General features: G+C 43.1%; 1 protein-coding gene across 4 annotated transcripts in view; it reads right to left on the bottom strand.

Moving 5' to 3' along the window:
* The window catches only part of RGL1 (ral guanine nucleotide dissociation stimulator like 1), a 215,138-nt gene that overhangs the window by 48,951 nt on the left and 150,768 nt on the right, over window positions 1-15,419 (bottom strand). For all 4 annotated transcript variants that reach the window (XM_033092529.1, XM_033092531.1, XM_033092530.1 and 1 more), the window contains one exon: window positions 7,361-7,438. In XM_033092529.1, coding sequence (XP_032948420.1) covers window positions 7,361-7,438 — 78 coding nt within the window. The remainder of the gene's footprint in view (window positions 1-7,360; window positions 7,439-15,419) is intronic.

The raw sequence follows: 15,419 nt of genomic DNA, 5'->3' as shown, positions 1-15,419 counted from the left end.
GTGATGAGAAAGGCACTTTGTCTCTGTGATATTCCTCTCAAAGCCTCATAAATTCAGGCAAGTTATGAGGAAAATATCAATCTAACTATGAGAAAATTCCAACAAAGGGGCATCCTGCAATGTACCTAACTGGTACTCATCAAAACCATCAAGGTCATCAAAAACAAGAAAAGTCTAAGAAACTGTCACAGCCAAGAGGAGCCTAGGGAGATATGACAACTAAATGTAATATGGTATCCTGGATGGGACTCTAGAAAAGAAAAAAGGCATTAGGTAAAAAGTAAGGACATCTGAATAAACTATACACTGTAGTTAATTATGTATCAATATTGGTTCATCAATTATAACACAGGTACTAGGAAGTTAATAATAGTGGAACCTGAGGGAAGTGTATGGGAACTCTGTACTATCTGCTCAAATTTTATATAAATCTAAAACTGTTGTTAAAAAAGTATTTAAAACACACACACACACACACACAAAAAAAAAAAAAAGCCAGACAAACAAGAGGGTCCAGACTAAGTACTTCAGAGAAACATTCTCATTTTCATCACAGGAAGAGAAGCAGAGGCCATATAGTGTAGAGGTCATTCACTCATTCATTTTGCTCATTCACTTATTCACTGTATGACTTTGGACGTGTCCTTAACCTCCCTCTGACTTACCATCTGTCAAATGGGACTATTAATACTCAGAGTTATCATGAGAATATTAAAGGATACACAGTACTTAACAAGGGACTATTCTTACTAAGCAGCCAATTGATTCTAGTTATTATTAGAAAGGACATTGCCACTCACCAAAATTCTTTTTCAGGGACCTCAATAACTCATTATTCTCTAACTGCAGTCTGAGGAGGGAGTTTTTATGTTATATTAGGCCTCTCCTGAGAACCTTGCTGAGGCCTTCTATGGTTTTCTCCATTAGAATGGCGTTCCCGCTGGTAATGACAGATGCTACGAGACCCCAAGAACAGGAAGCAGGCACTCAGATGGACGGCCTGACCAATCTGGGCTTCCTTCTTCTTTTCTCACATCCTGTAACCCATCTCCTTCCCCAGGAAACAAGCCCAACTTCCACATTCCGAACAGCTGTTTGGGAACCTTGCTCAGGGCGTTCATTCAATAATAAAGCCCAGCAAAATAACACAGAATAAAGGAAATAATCCCCAGTTCAAAGATCTCTGAATGCTAACAAGCTAAAACATTAGTTACGACAGTGATATTGCAACCTAGTTCTTCAGGCACTTCTTTCAGGGGCCCTATTGCTGTGACACAGGCAAAGGTAGGGGGACCTTTGGGCTTCAAGCACCTGAGGTCCCAAAGCTCTTTTTGAAATGGCGAGAAGTCCAGGTCTTGGAGTCGGTTAGACCTGACTTCCAATGCCTGAGCTCTCTCTTAACCAGCTGCTGGATCTTAGCCAACGTACGTAACTTTTCTAAAGCTTTGCTTTACACACCTACCGTGTTTCCCCGAAAATAAGATCAGGTCTTATGTTAAATTTTGCTCCAAAAGATGCATTAGGGCTTATGCTCAGGGGACGTCGTCCTGAAAAATCATGCTAGGGCTTCTTTTCTGGTCAGGTCTTATTTTGGGGGAAACACGGTATACTGAGGACAATATCGCAGAGCCTGTCTGTGATGGTAAAAGATACAAAGTGACTAGCAGAATGCCGCGCACGAGGGAGCGCACCTCAGACTAGCTAGTGGCGGTGGCCAGGGAGGCGAGGGCACTTATTGTCATCTTCACCATGAAGGAGGATGCAGGGTGAATCAAGTGACAGAGTCTGGTTGCGATGTCTGTTTCCCTTTCTCTAACATGTAGAACAACCCTAGGAGATTCTCAGGTGACTGGTTTTTCTTCTTTTCGTATCGCTGATTATCAATGTTGTTTTACTCCTTCTTAGTTGTTAGAAAAGTCATTTCTGCTTGGGAGCCTCCTCTCTTCCCTTAAATGCACAATTTGGATTCAAGATTTCAATGACTTTTAAAACTATAATTTCTCTTTTTCTTTGTCCAGTATGGATGTTTTAAAGACAGTATCAGGCTTATTTAGATGGCATATTACTTCTCCACTTCTTTCATTTTATCGAACTTTTACTTTTTAAAAATATTCCTTTCGCATGATAGCCTTTAATTCTCTAAATCTGGAGTTTTACATCTTATTTTTGCTCTGTTCTCACCCCTCTTTATTTCCCCCATTTTTGTTATAACCACTCAGATTAATTTTAATTGCCTTTTTAGGGTATTTGAATTTGCTGGAATGAATATTGATTGCAAACCCTCGGGGAAGATATTTTTTTACTACTTTCCACTGTTAAGTTTCCCAGGCTTTGAAGAATCACAGCCAACTCTCTTTAACTCATCTCCCTTTTCTTCTAAGTGCATCCAATGTCTTGGATAACTACTATTTACACGACTCTTTACCAACGACTAAAATCTAGCGTCATTGTTTACAACTCCTGGGAAAAGATTACAAGAATGACATTCATATCATCTGAATGTGTGGAGATGAAAGCAGAATGATTTCAACAGTGTAAAGCACTGACATGGTAAAGTTTGAGAAAACAAAACATGGCATTCCAGAAGGGAAGTGATGAGAGTCAATCAAAGAAAAGGAAACAGAAGCGATTTCAACATTGTAATAGTCATTAAAGGAAAGAAAGAAATAAAAAGTGTCACTTCCTGAGGAGTTTTAAACCTCTTTAAATAAAGATATATATATATATATATATATATATTTTTTTTTTTTTTTTTCCCCCTAATCTCAGCTCCATGTCAGAGGTGTCAAGGCCTGGATGGTGAATATCCCTTCCTTACATTCCCTTCACTTCTGAATTCAGTGATTGTAATAAATATGCACTCGGAAAAGGTTCCTTTTTCTGTCTGGTTGAACTTATTCTAAACAGACAGCGTTACATCATGTAAACATGTCAACAGGAAGAAGGAAAAGGGTACAGGTAGAACGAATGAGGGCAGAGATGTTTTCTTTTGTCCCAGGAAGTGAGTTTCCTGATTTCCAAACAGTAGCAAGTTTAGGAACTGGAGAAATAACCATGGTGGGTCTTACTGTAGCTGTCAGCCAAGCGTTAACATCAGAAATCACCGGGTGGCAAAGATTCCAACATCTAGGAGCCTTGGAAGTTGAATTCCTTGCAATGGAAGGAATTCTTGTTTTGGCCAGATAACTTTAAAGGCTCCCGATATTGCACACAGCGTAAACTGGGCATACGCGGGGGGCTGGAGTTAGAAGTGGAATTCATGGCACAATCCGATTCTTTTGGAAACACATGAAGAACACTAGTCATTTGTGGTCCAAGACACCAGAAACCAATCTCTCATCTCGACTGTTTCATCTGTATCTCCACCTTTTCCTTCTTTTTACGTTCTGTCCTCTGCAAGGTTGATTAGATCCATATTTAGAAATATAGACAAGACTGTTTGTTATCTTGGGACTTGGGAGCCTGTATAAATGTAAGCCTTGCTTACGCTTGTACAGCAAAAACTGAACAACCAAATGACAGTTGAGCATTTTTCTGTTCATGGTTAAACCCAACAGCGGTTCCCCACCCCCACCCCACCCCTACAATTCTCCAAGACTGAAGGCATCTGCCCCAAAACAGGATGTTTACTTCTTAGAATGTCACTGAATTCCTGGGCCTGTGTCCCACCTGAAATCACAAGTCAGAGTCACAGCAAAGGAAAACAATGGGCATTCTGCCACTCCTCGCCTTATCCCCCAGACAACGCGTTAGCTCAGCTCTTGATTAGTGACCACAGCGAGCAGCTGTGATGTCATGATGAGTAACAAGCTGTCTATTTTGTCCTCGTATTTTATCAAAACTGGTTACATAGTCTTTCCAACAGAGAAAAGCAGTCTGGGGGACTTCTCAAATATTCAATACACCATGTGGACCACATCTGTTTCTGATTTTCATTTTTTGAAAAGATAGAGAAAGCTAAATAAAATTTAGCCTGAACACCATTAAACTTAAAAAGACCTCAGAGATCATGTAGTCCACACACTCATTTTTCAGGTAAAGAAAGTGAGACAGAGAGAGGTACAATGGCGATGTCAGAAGGCTGGTAAGTGACAGAGGGATGGGCGAGGAGCTCGAATCTGAGTTCTCCAGGCTCCTCATCCAGGGCCCTTCACCTTCCATGAGGCTGGCTCCTGGGGCTACTTCAGTATTTGACTCTCCTAATTATAAGAAGGGATAGGAACAATTAAATTTCCCAATAGGCGTGGTTCTACTTTTACGTATATGTATTCATGAAGACAGTTTCCACTGGAGGACTGTAGCCTCCTCGCCACATAGCAGGCTTCCCTACCTACTGACACCTACCTACTTACCTACTTACACTACTGACACTGAAGGTCAGATAATTCTCTGCTGAGCGGGAAGTACAGTCTTGTGTACTGTAAAATGTCTTGTAGCAACGCTGGCCTTTCCCCCACGAGATGCCAACAGCATCCCCCCACCAAGGCGAAGTAACCAGAATTTCTCCAGATACTACCAGATGTCCTCTGAGGGCAAAACCGCCCCCACTGAGAACTATCATGTAGCCCTATCTCCTACACATCTACCAGCCATCAGGAAGCCTTCGGTCACTGCTACCCGTCAGACGCCAGAGCCCCCGGGGGATGGAGGAACTTCCAGCATGTGACATATGGAATGGAGACGGTGCTTCCCTGACTTCCTCTCAGAAAGACGCAGCAGTGACCCCCATCTAGTCACAGACATGATCAGGAGCAGGGTAAGTTTAGAAAAAGAAATAAAAAGACAACGCTGAAGTGCGATGAAAAATAACAAAAGGAGAGGTGGGGGAGCAGGGGGAACAGTACAAAGGACAGCTGAAAGAGAAATGGACGGAAGAAAGAGGTCAGCAGAGAGAAGGAATTTTATAGCTTCCCAGTGTTTGTAGGACAGAGTGACCCATTATAACATAAAGGGGCATATTTTCATCGGGCATCATTTTTTTTAAAAAGCCAACTCAGTCTGAGAAAAAGGGTCAAGAACTTTCTACGACTTCATCAGGAGGCTTTAGGAAAGGATGATTGTCCGCAGATGATGGATCCCTCAGGGGAGTTCTGTGTGAAGCTCTTTGTTAAGGCCTCTTACGCGTAAAATTGGAAAGCCCTTTAAAACAGCTTATACTGGCATTTCACCCTGGTGGACAATGAATTTGAATGAAGTTTTATAATAACAGGACTTCAAAATAATAAGCACGACCCTTCATGTCCAGGGTACAAATCAATTTTCTTTAACTGTTACTTCCCAGAAACTTTTACTGAATCTCAAAACACCCCCTGGTACCCAGAAAGCTCTGGATATTTTTCAGACTGTTAACTCTCCTTGGAGTGTTCAGGCGGCTAGCTGAATGGGAGCTCTAGAACTGACACAATTCCAAAAAGAGTGGATCACAACACGCTTATTTCTGAATCTGGTCCCAGGTCGAGTTTACGTTTGACAAGTTGGTGCCTCAATTCTTACAGTATCTCTTCTTTTGTATACATTTAGAAATACTCATTATAAAAAGGCTCTTTTTAAGAAATTATTATTGCTGTTAGTATGCATGGATAAACAAAATTAACAACAACAAAACCCCTCTAATCCTATGATGCTCAAACTTTAAAGTGCGTAGTAATCACTTGAGGATATTGTTAAAATGCAGGTTCTAATGTAGGCCTGGGGTGCGGCCTGAGACCCTGCATTTCCAGGAGACGCTGATGCTGCTGGCCCATGGACCACACTTTGAGCGAGAAGGCCCCAAGTCTCATCCATTCTCTGCTATCATCTACCTCGTATGATTTTCCTCCTGGACAGCTGGTTGAGGCTGACTGCCTACTTCTTACCAAGGAAAGTCCAAATTCTCTTGTGAGACGTGAACGCCCTTCACAATAAACCCCAATCCAGCTTCAGCTCCACTTACTCCATTTGCAAAACTCACTCACTGAGAAGCAGCCACACCACATCTGTGTTGTTCCCCAAAATGTCACATATGCTGCATGTCCCTGACTTGCTCCCACTCTTCCCTCTGCCTGCATGGCTCTCTCACCAAAATTGTCACCATTCCCCAAGGCCCACCTCAAATGTCATCTCCAGGAAGCCTTCCCCAAGCTCTCCAGGAATAAAGTATTTGTCCCACTTACCATGTCTTACACTTGGCATTCAAATATCTACAGTGGTGTGTGTGGTTTTCTGGAAAGTTATAACCCATCCAAGAAAAAGTATAAAATGACCTGGAGACTAATTCGAGAGTTAAAAAGACAGTTTTCTAACCTTCACATCCCTGGCTCCTGAAGAAAGGAGTCCATCATTCAACCCTCTGATTTAAAAATTCCATAGGATTACGTCCCACACTTTGGGTTCCAAAAGGAGCATCTATCACAGGCGGTTTCAGGCAGTCTGACATGTACCTCAGCAGCTCAAGGACATCGGTGCTATAACAGTGGCCCCCACCCCTGCACCATGGATGCTTCCTGCTTGTTTCCAGGATCATTCTCATCAGCATAAACTACTTCCCACCACAGAGCCAAAGTAAGCCTTTAAAAATACCGGCGATGCCAAAAAAACATATACAAGTGGACACTTTGGTCAACGTTGCTCAAGCAGTAGTTCATCATCAGAAGTGTCTGGACGCTGATGGTAACCACTTTGAGGACCTCTTGTGACTGCAGAAGTCAAACGTGACTTGTATTCGTCTTTGACATCAGTATATACTGAGTATTACAATTTTAATACAGTTTTCCTTTCTTAAAATGTACACACATTTTTTGGCACCCTTTGTATAAATTAAGCCATAGCACTGTTCTCTTCAAAGCCTTCTAAGTGCTTCTTAATCTTCCTCAGAATACAATTCAATGTCCTTCCCAAGGCCTTCAGAAGGGGGAGGATCAGAAGCCCGTTTCTGGTACCCTGCATAAATCACACTCTCCATCAGGATCTAGCTCCCTTATCTACTTCCTCCTTTTCTGTGTGGTGTCTCTCTCTCTCTCTCTCTCTCTCTCTCTCTCTCTCTCTCTCTCTCCCTCCCTCCCTCCCTCCCTCCCTCCCTCCCTCCCTCTCTCTCTCTGTCTCTGTCTGCTAAAACATAAACTTCATAAGAGGTAGGACTTATTTATTTTGTTCATGGCTGTATCCCTTAGCACAGGGTCTGGCAAACAGTAGGTGCTCAATACATTTTTACTGGATGAGTAAACGAATATCATTAGATAGTAAAAAAGTAATTCTATGCTCTTGTGCATTATGGAAAAAAACATGGCAACATTACAAAGGAATGAAAACAACTCTAGTAAACTACATTCTTTCAAGATAGTATGTCTTGAGTGCGAGCTTGGAAAGCAGAGAAAGAACTCACTTTCTGATCACGGTCTTGGACTCTGAGGAACTCTGGCTTCCATCTTCTTCACAGTTTAGGCTTGTCAGGTTTCCATACCTTTACAGGGGAAAAAACAAATAAGGTCCAGTCAGTGGTGCTGGAAAGCAACTCTATTCAATCGCTACCACAAAATAGTAGCTACTCTTTTCGGGAAAATTAAGGAAAAAATTATTTATGAAATAGCATTAAAATCGAGACTGTATGGTTGACATTTACTTAATGGGTACATTCAAAACACAAAAGTGACTTTTGTGAGTCACACTCCTTTAAACTTCCTCTCTATATTTAACTGATGTGAATTTTTAAAAATGAAATGAGGCTTGTCCTCCTAGCAGGAGAATCGGATGTTGCACGAGCGTTCATGAACTCTGGAGCACACAGCCCTACACCGTGCCCTTCTGCTGTGTCCATCCAACGCGGTGCTGCTTGAACAGGTTCCACACACACGTCACACAGGAGCACAAAAGAACACCTCCACACCACACTGAATGACTGAGGCCTCTTTGAGGATAAGTCTTGTTGTAAAAGGGTTATGGAAATAAGTCTGGACCCTCGAGTAATGGCTGAGATAGAGACCAGGAACCAAGAACGGAGTTCCTGTGACTCAGTAACGAGAAGAGCTGCTGTGGTTGCACTGAGGTCAGGCTGATCCAGACACAGCAAATAGGGAAGGGGGAAGAGGGGGGCAACTTTCTGGAAAGCAACAGGTGCTTAGATTTTAAAATTTGGCTCAGTACATCCTCAAAATATACTAAATAACTGATCAGTCCCTAATTGCACTATTAGTTATTCGTCCAGCTCTGTATGTAAGCAAGCCTATTTCATGCAAATACATCCCATTTTATTTGGTTCACAATGTACATTTACTACATTTACTTTAAATTCTTTCGACTCTTTATATTAACTTATAAGGCCTAGACTATTTCTGCAGTTTCTCTTGCCGACAAAGAATTCAGAGATTTCTTGGAGTTTCCCAAGCTGGTAGTCTGTCCGAAAGTTTTGATGATAGACATTGTATAATTGGTGTGTTTACATTTTTAACGAGCACACTTTTGTCTTCTGCTAATAGGATTAAAGACCCCACTATCCTTATGGCTCCTGGTTCCTAGGATTTACAAATCCTTTTGAAAGTAAAAGCCCACCATCTGTTTTGACCAAATGCCAGTCCATCTGGTCTCCCCATCACCCTGTCCCCAGGGGTTCCAGTTGTGCCCTTAGGCATTATCCCCCAACCCCACCCACCTGCTCCTTCTCAAGCTCATGAGCCTTCTGGACTTCTTGGCCTCCCGAAGATATTTTCCACTGGTCTCCACCCTCCCTGTTCCTCCTCATTCTGTCCTGCACCTGCAACTCAGAGGGCTTGCAGGGTTACCCTTTGCTTTTCTGGTAAGAACTCAGTCAAATTAAGATTTACTCAACCCCATCTGAGTAAGGCAGGGGTAGGAAATCAGATTCCTAGTAAATAAACAAGTGGAACTTTTGGCTCTCTCTTTGGCCACCATCATAGCAAACCATGTTCTCATGTTCTCTCACAATGGGTTTTGTGGTTGATTTAAGTAGGAAAGAGTAGGGTGGGTGCAGTGAAGAGGTGGGCTCTCGGGGAGCCGCTGTACCTTCCACCTATTTGACTAGAGCCATACACGGCCAGTCCTCAGGGACCCCGTGTGGGACTTAATCTTTGGTTTCGTCACATTCCGTGTGAGTCCATTCATTCTCTCTGTGGTTATTCTGGAAATGTTGCATGTTTTCTCTCTCAGCTGGGAGCTATGCGAGGGAGAAATAAAAAGGGAAAAGCCTTACATGGGAAAGACACACATTTTACTGCACCTGGGATTTTTCTTTTCAGATGTGTCTGTCCTGAAAGTTTTCTGACATTCCTATTCCTGGACTTGACTTTAGTTTCTCAGACGCTGCTGCTCTTTCTCTGCATGTTTCAGACTCCGAGCTGAGATGCTGGTTGGGATGCTACCAACACCTATCCCAGTTCCTCTCCTAGAATGTGATGCCACAGGTGCCGCCAGATGGTGTCAATAAAGACTAAGCAACCTACGCTGGTGAGCGGAGTTCTCTCTCACTAACTAACCGGATACGGTACTGTCTTCTCACAATGTACTGGAAGAGCCATCAATACCAATGCACGTACGGCAGGGTACGTGGGCCCGGTGCTTAGGCTCCGAGTGTGCACACAACCCTCACCCTTCTCCACCCAATCCACCAGGAAACCCTTTGGGCTCTGCCTCTGTAGCATGTCCGGAATCCAAACACTTCTCATCATTTCCACCGTGGCTCAAACCACCACCATCTTTAACCTAGGGTCATGCAGCATCCACAGACTAGGGTCTTGGCTTCTGCCCAGCAGCCACCAGTGTCACTGCTGGGTTCCAATCCGCCCATGGCTGCTATCGCTCTCTGACAAAAGGCCGTCTTTCCTGTCTCACAGTGACCTGCTGCTGACGTCTCTGACCACGTCTCTCGCTCACTCACTGTCCCTCAGCCTCACTGGCCTCCTTGCTGCTCCATCCATCCACTCACCCACCCACCAGGCGTCCCCCAGCCTCAGAATCTTTGTAACCCCCGCCGCCTCTCCCCACACCGCTGCCAAGGGCTCACTCCCTCAGCTCCTTCAGGTCTCCGTCAAATGTCACTTTATCAGGGACGCCTTCCCTGACCATCCTATTTAAAATACAAACCAGCTCTCACACCACGGCTTTATTTTCCTCCATAACCCTTAACACCTTCTAATATACTGTGAAATTGATTTACTTATCATGTTAATGGTCCATTAGAACAGAAACTCCACAGAGCAGGATTTTTGTCTCTTCTGCTGGCTACTCTTTCGAACTGAAAACAGGGCACCCGACCGTTATACTGACTGCAACTTGTTGGGAGCCAATGAGTGGTTTAGTGGGGTTCCCTAAGCAGATGTGAAAACGGACCTCCCAACTACTAGAGTCACGTTTGTCTCTGCAAAGGCACCGTCTGGCTCGGTGCGAATACAAGTGTCTTAACCAGTTGGTGCCTTCATTTCTAAGGTTTAAGGAGCATAAGAAAGCTTTAGGATAGCTCTAATTATTCCAAAAATCTAAAATTAAAATTCAAAAGAAATAAGGTTTTAAGCTCTTAAAGCTGAGATCTGGAAGGTGTGAGCAGCATGAGAATGCAAAAAAAAAAAAAATGTACATCCAATTTTACAAAGGAGACCGTTAGAAGTGACATAAAATTAAAGTGCCTGTAACCCTCTAACTTAATGAACTGGGGATTATTTTCTCCTGAACTTTTCATGTCATTAAGGAGAATTAATGCTTTACAGTAAAGAAGCTAGGCCAGCACTGGAATCAAAAACTCTTTAATGTTCAAGCTCAGTCATTGGAGTCAGTTTTATGAGATTAAGAGTGTTTCTTTGATGTTTCCTGGACCCCTCTCACAGCTTCCCCTCAAAAACCAAAATCAAGTTCCATTCATTTACCCCAGAGGAGTAAATAAAGGGTGTGTGTATGTGTGCATTTAATTAATGGCAGTGGAATAACTACAGATAAACGTGTCAACATCGTCACCTCCGATTTCTGCAAAGCCTCCCTAGGATTTAAGATCAAAGTTCCAACCTCTTCAGAAGGCTTACCAGTGAGAAACTGCCCTTCTTGAAACGGTAACTCAAAAAACTTAAATTAAAACACAAATTGTCAGGAAGACTTCTGACACGGTGTTCTCTGTATCACACGGAAAAAGACAGATTTACAAATATCTCCCAAAGTATAGTACAGCCTTAAGCAACTATTTCATGCAGCCTAAAAATTACTAGAAAAAGAAAAAAACAAAAACAACAAACACATAATGTTTAACTGGTTGCTAATATTTAAACAGGAAATGGTTTTTTTTCCAGAAGGGATGGATATATCGTTTGGAGCCCATCTGGGCAGATGAAATGTTTAATACGTGTTTGAAGGGAGGACCAGCAGTACTTGTGGTTCCAAGAAACCCTAAGATAAAGTTGTCACCAGGGACAGTCCTTCTGGGGTTGGGGAGTGCCTTTCTAACGTTTGCTTCCCAACAGAAAAGTCTCAGGAACACCAGACCAGGACGGGGTAATCCTGAACAACTTTACAGGTTCCATTTGATGCTGGCAAGTGATCCCATAATCATAGCAATTAATGATTATCAAAAGCTTATTACATGCCAGGTTCTGTGCTAAGCACTTTATGCCAATTTTTTCATTTCATTATCACAATAATTTTAGAGGGTGGTATTATTATTCCGATTTAACTGATGAGAAAATGAGGCCCAGAGACCTTAACGCAGTTTGCCCTTGAAAACACAGCTAGTAAGTGGAGCCGGGATTCGAACCTTGACAGTCAGACTTACCAGCCTCGGAGTCACTGCCCTACCACACAAGCTACAGTTATTTTGTTTATTTTATGTCTTCCCCCACCAGAGTATAAATTTTTTAAAGTTAGAAACCTTGAGCCTTGTATGTATTCACTCAGTCACTCATTCTTTCACTCATTTCATCCTCATTCGATGAATATTTCTTAAGACCTATGTCCAGGTACTATCTGGCCACTGAGGATATAGCAGGGAACAAACAAAAGTCCGTTTTCACAGAGCGTACATTGTAGTGGAGGGAGATAGACAAGAAACTAACAATTAAGCCAGACAGTGCAAAGTGCAATGGAGAAAAAGAAAGCTGGGAAGGACGACATGACTAGAGGGTCAAAGGTGGTTACTTCATGTGAGCTATTCAGGGAAGGTCCAATGTGAATGTCATATTTAAGAAAAATCCTCCAGAAGGGGAAGGAGTGGCCTCTATACCTAGGTCCCTCCAGGGAGAGTCTTCCAAGCAGAGAGGAGAGCCAAATGCCAAGGTTTGGGAGCAGTAGTAGCAGGATGTGGTGTTTACCAAACACCGAGAAGGCCAGTGAGGAAGGAGCAGAACAGAGCGAGTGAAGGGAGGGAAGATGAGGCATGGAGGTGACAGGGACAGATTGCGAGGGCCTGGTGGGTCATGGTAAGGACTCTGGTTCCACTCTTTGATCTTGCTTCCTGCTCTGTCCCCTGGGCCTGGAATAGAGCCTGCTCTCAGGAGACACTCGAAAAACATTTGCTAATTGATACCCTCTCCTACCACGAATGAAAGAAAGGCTGGGGAGGGAAGAGAAGGGAAGAAGCTACTTGCTGGGGATGATGAAAGAACACAGAGGAGGAAGTCAAGGAGAGGGAGACCTCACATGAAGCTGCTGACTCAAGAACCTCTGGGAGTCTCTGCTTTCCTAACAAACCCCAACCTGTGAACATCTGAAGCATTTTTCTGTAACTGACCTACGAGAACATAGGTCAGATATGAGAAAAATGTTCCCAAGCTGACCTTGACTCAGGAGAATGACACGGGTGAAATCGCCTGCAGATGTCTGGAACGCCAAGTAAAGCCTTAATGAAGACAGTGTGTATCCCACGGATCGCCAAGAGGGTTGTTGTGAATCACTCAGAATAACATCCTCCATGGCGGCCACCTCTCCACCCAAGTCTGACCTGAGAACTGGGTCGTGGCCACCAAGCCTACCTTGGAAAGGTCTTGGTGCCACCGTGGCATTGGTTATGCAAAGACAAGACAAAGGTCCAAGACAGCAAGGCAACACCTCCTTGTTCTCTTGCAAGAAAGAAAGGGGCCAGCGAAGCTAAGTAGAGAACCCAGCCATGTGCTTTCCATTTATAAGGGCTGGTTCTCTCGGAAAAGTGTTCCCATGATTAGAAAAAGCTAGAAGACCCAGAAAGAGCTGCCCTCAGCCCCACCAGGCTTTTGCTGTGCAGGGCCCACCACCTTCCCTGCCCTTCAACTCTCCAGGTTATCTCCAGCATGCTCTCTGACAGTTAAGGCAACATTCACAGCAAAAAAGTACCGGCTATTTCTGTTTCACTGACAGTTAAAAAAAATGCTATAAAATTTTCTTTGAGAATACCACCTTCACTCCCAGCCACAATCCACAACTGTCTAACAAAGAGACCAAGAAAAGGATAAGATTTTATAATTACTATTCATACAGAGAAAGAAAACAAAAAGGTGTCTCGTGCTATGATTTATGTCTCATCCAAGTTTCAAGGTATGTCTTAAGCGTGGTGGCTTTCACACCCTTGCTGTAAGGTGTCTTCCATTTTCCATTCCACGTCCTTGGCTTCTGTTTCTCTTCTCTGGCCTGTTTTCTGTCCCCCAGAGCTTGGTGGCTCACCAGTGTCTCCTCTTCCTTCCACTCCTAGCTCATAACAATTCTAAACCATCAACTGTAAATATGTCTTGTTATCATGCTACAACATGGAGGCCACGAGGAAGGGACAACAGAAGACACGGATTAGGACTGGCGGCTAGGGAGCAGGCAGCACGCTGCCAATCACAGAATCTGTGAACAAGTCAAGATTTTTCTCAGCCTTAAGATGCATGAAGGCGTTATTAACAAATCAGTCCAAGCCTGCGGCTCCGTTTTCCCCAACCACAAAAAGCTGCTACTGCAGAGCTCTTCAAGAACCCTATGAAATCCGCTATGTGAAGCCACAAACAGTGAACACGAGGTGACAATTGTGATATCCCATCTTTGTGAGGACTTCTTTCTACCACGCTTACGAAAACTCAAAAGAGCATCGCTCTATCTCTATCCAAACTGGGGCTTACTGACATCGTTATAAGAGACCAAAGGCAAAAAAATTATGTTTCTCAGGACTAGGGGCCTGATGTCATTGTCCACGGCTAAGCTCACACACACACACACGTAAAAAAAGAAATGTCAAATAAAAATAAATAATTCAAAAACAGCCAGTCCCTTTTCCTTTTAAAGAATCAGAGATATACCTTTTTTTAAATGACTAGATTTACTTCAATAAAAGCCATTAAAATGACTTTAATGAAATTAATAGATTTACTTTTTGGAACCATATGTAAGATATCTGCCCCATCATCATATAAGCTTGGAGCCGTGTGCCCTCCTCTGACCCAAAATGACCACCTACGTGTGTGTCCCTTGTCACCCACAGGGGGTCATAATGCAGGGTCCTTTCTGGACGATCTTAAGGAAGTCTGGGAATCCCTCAACAGTAGGTAAAATGTGATGAGGAGGTTTTTTTTCTATGGAGAGGGTCCACAGTTTCTGGCAAATTCTTAAAGGGGCTCATGATCAACCACTCCCACCAACGGCTGGAAAATGGTCAAAAACACTGGGTTAAATGATCAAAGCTGAATTTTTGTATTTCCAGTTACCACTCAGAATATATGCACCTTGCCTTTTAATTTGGTGTCAGTTTTGCTTTTTAGTTTTGAAACAGAAGCACATCATTTTAAAACTTGCCAGGCTATTTAGTATTCTTTTCTAAAAAAAAAAAAAAAAAAAAAGAGAGAGAGAGCAAGAGAGCTGTACGTCTTGCCCCCCTTTCCAAGTGAAAGTATTGAAAATGAGCTACTTCATAGAAACATTTTTATCTCATTTGAAGACGACAAAACTAGCCTGGTTATGATCCGCGGGCAAGTCTTTGACAGCACCCCGTTAGTGTCTGCTTTAACAGAATGATCACTGCCGCCTCACAAAGCTAGGGCTCTGGAGTCACCCCATCCTCCCAGAGAGGTTTCCCACAGTGCTGCTGGGTGACACGGGGTCCATTTGGAAAAAATAAATAAAGATCTACCAAAGAAAACCGACCCAGCAGGGAGGAGAACTTCTTTCCGTTTTCCCTAGTGGGATTTCACTTGGATATAATTCTAAAACAGTACCAAATTAAACTTTTCTGGGGAACCCAAAGCAACGGCATAGATACCAGGAGAAAGAGTAACAAAACTTGTCATGTTGAGGCTAAGCCCCATCCTTTGATTCCACCCATGCTTCCAAAAGCTGAGTGTGTGGACCGCGGCTGAAGAAGGCATGACATTCCAAACCAGCAAGAGCATGGGACCTTTTATAAAGGGGATGCCCTACAGAAGTTTTCAATGCTCTTTTTTGATGTCAGAGGTATTTTGATACCCAGAGATTCTCATAGCCCTGTTATAATCCTCTTTTCTTTTCTATCA

This window comes from Rhinolophus ferrumequinum, chromosome 22 (genome assembly GCF_004115265.2).
Source record: "Rhinolophus ferrumequinum isolate MPI-CBG mRhiFer1 chromosome 22, mRhiFer1_v1.p, whole genome shotgun sequence".
Lineage (NCBI taxonomy): Eukaryota > Metazoa > Chordata > Mammalia > Chiroptera > Rhinolophidae > Rhinolophus > Rhinolophus ferrumequinum.
The sequence above is the reverse complement of the archived record's forward strand: the minus strand, read 5'-3'. Positions and strand labels throughout refer to the sequence as shown.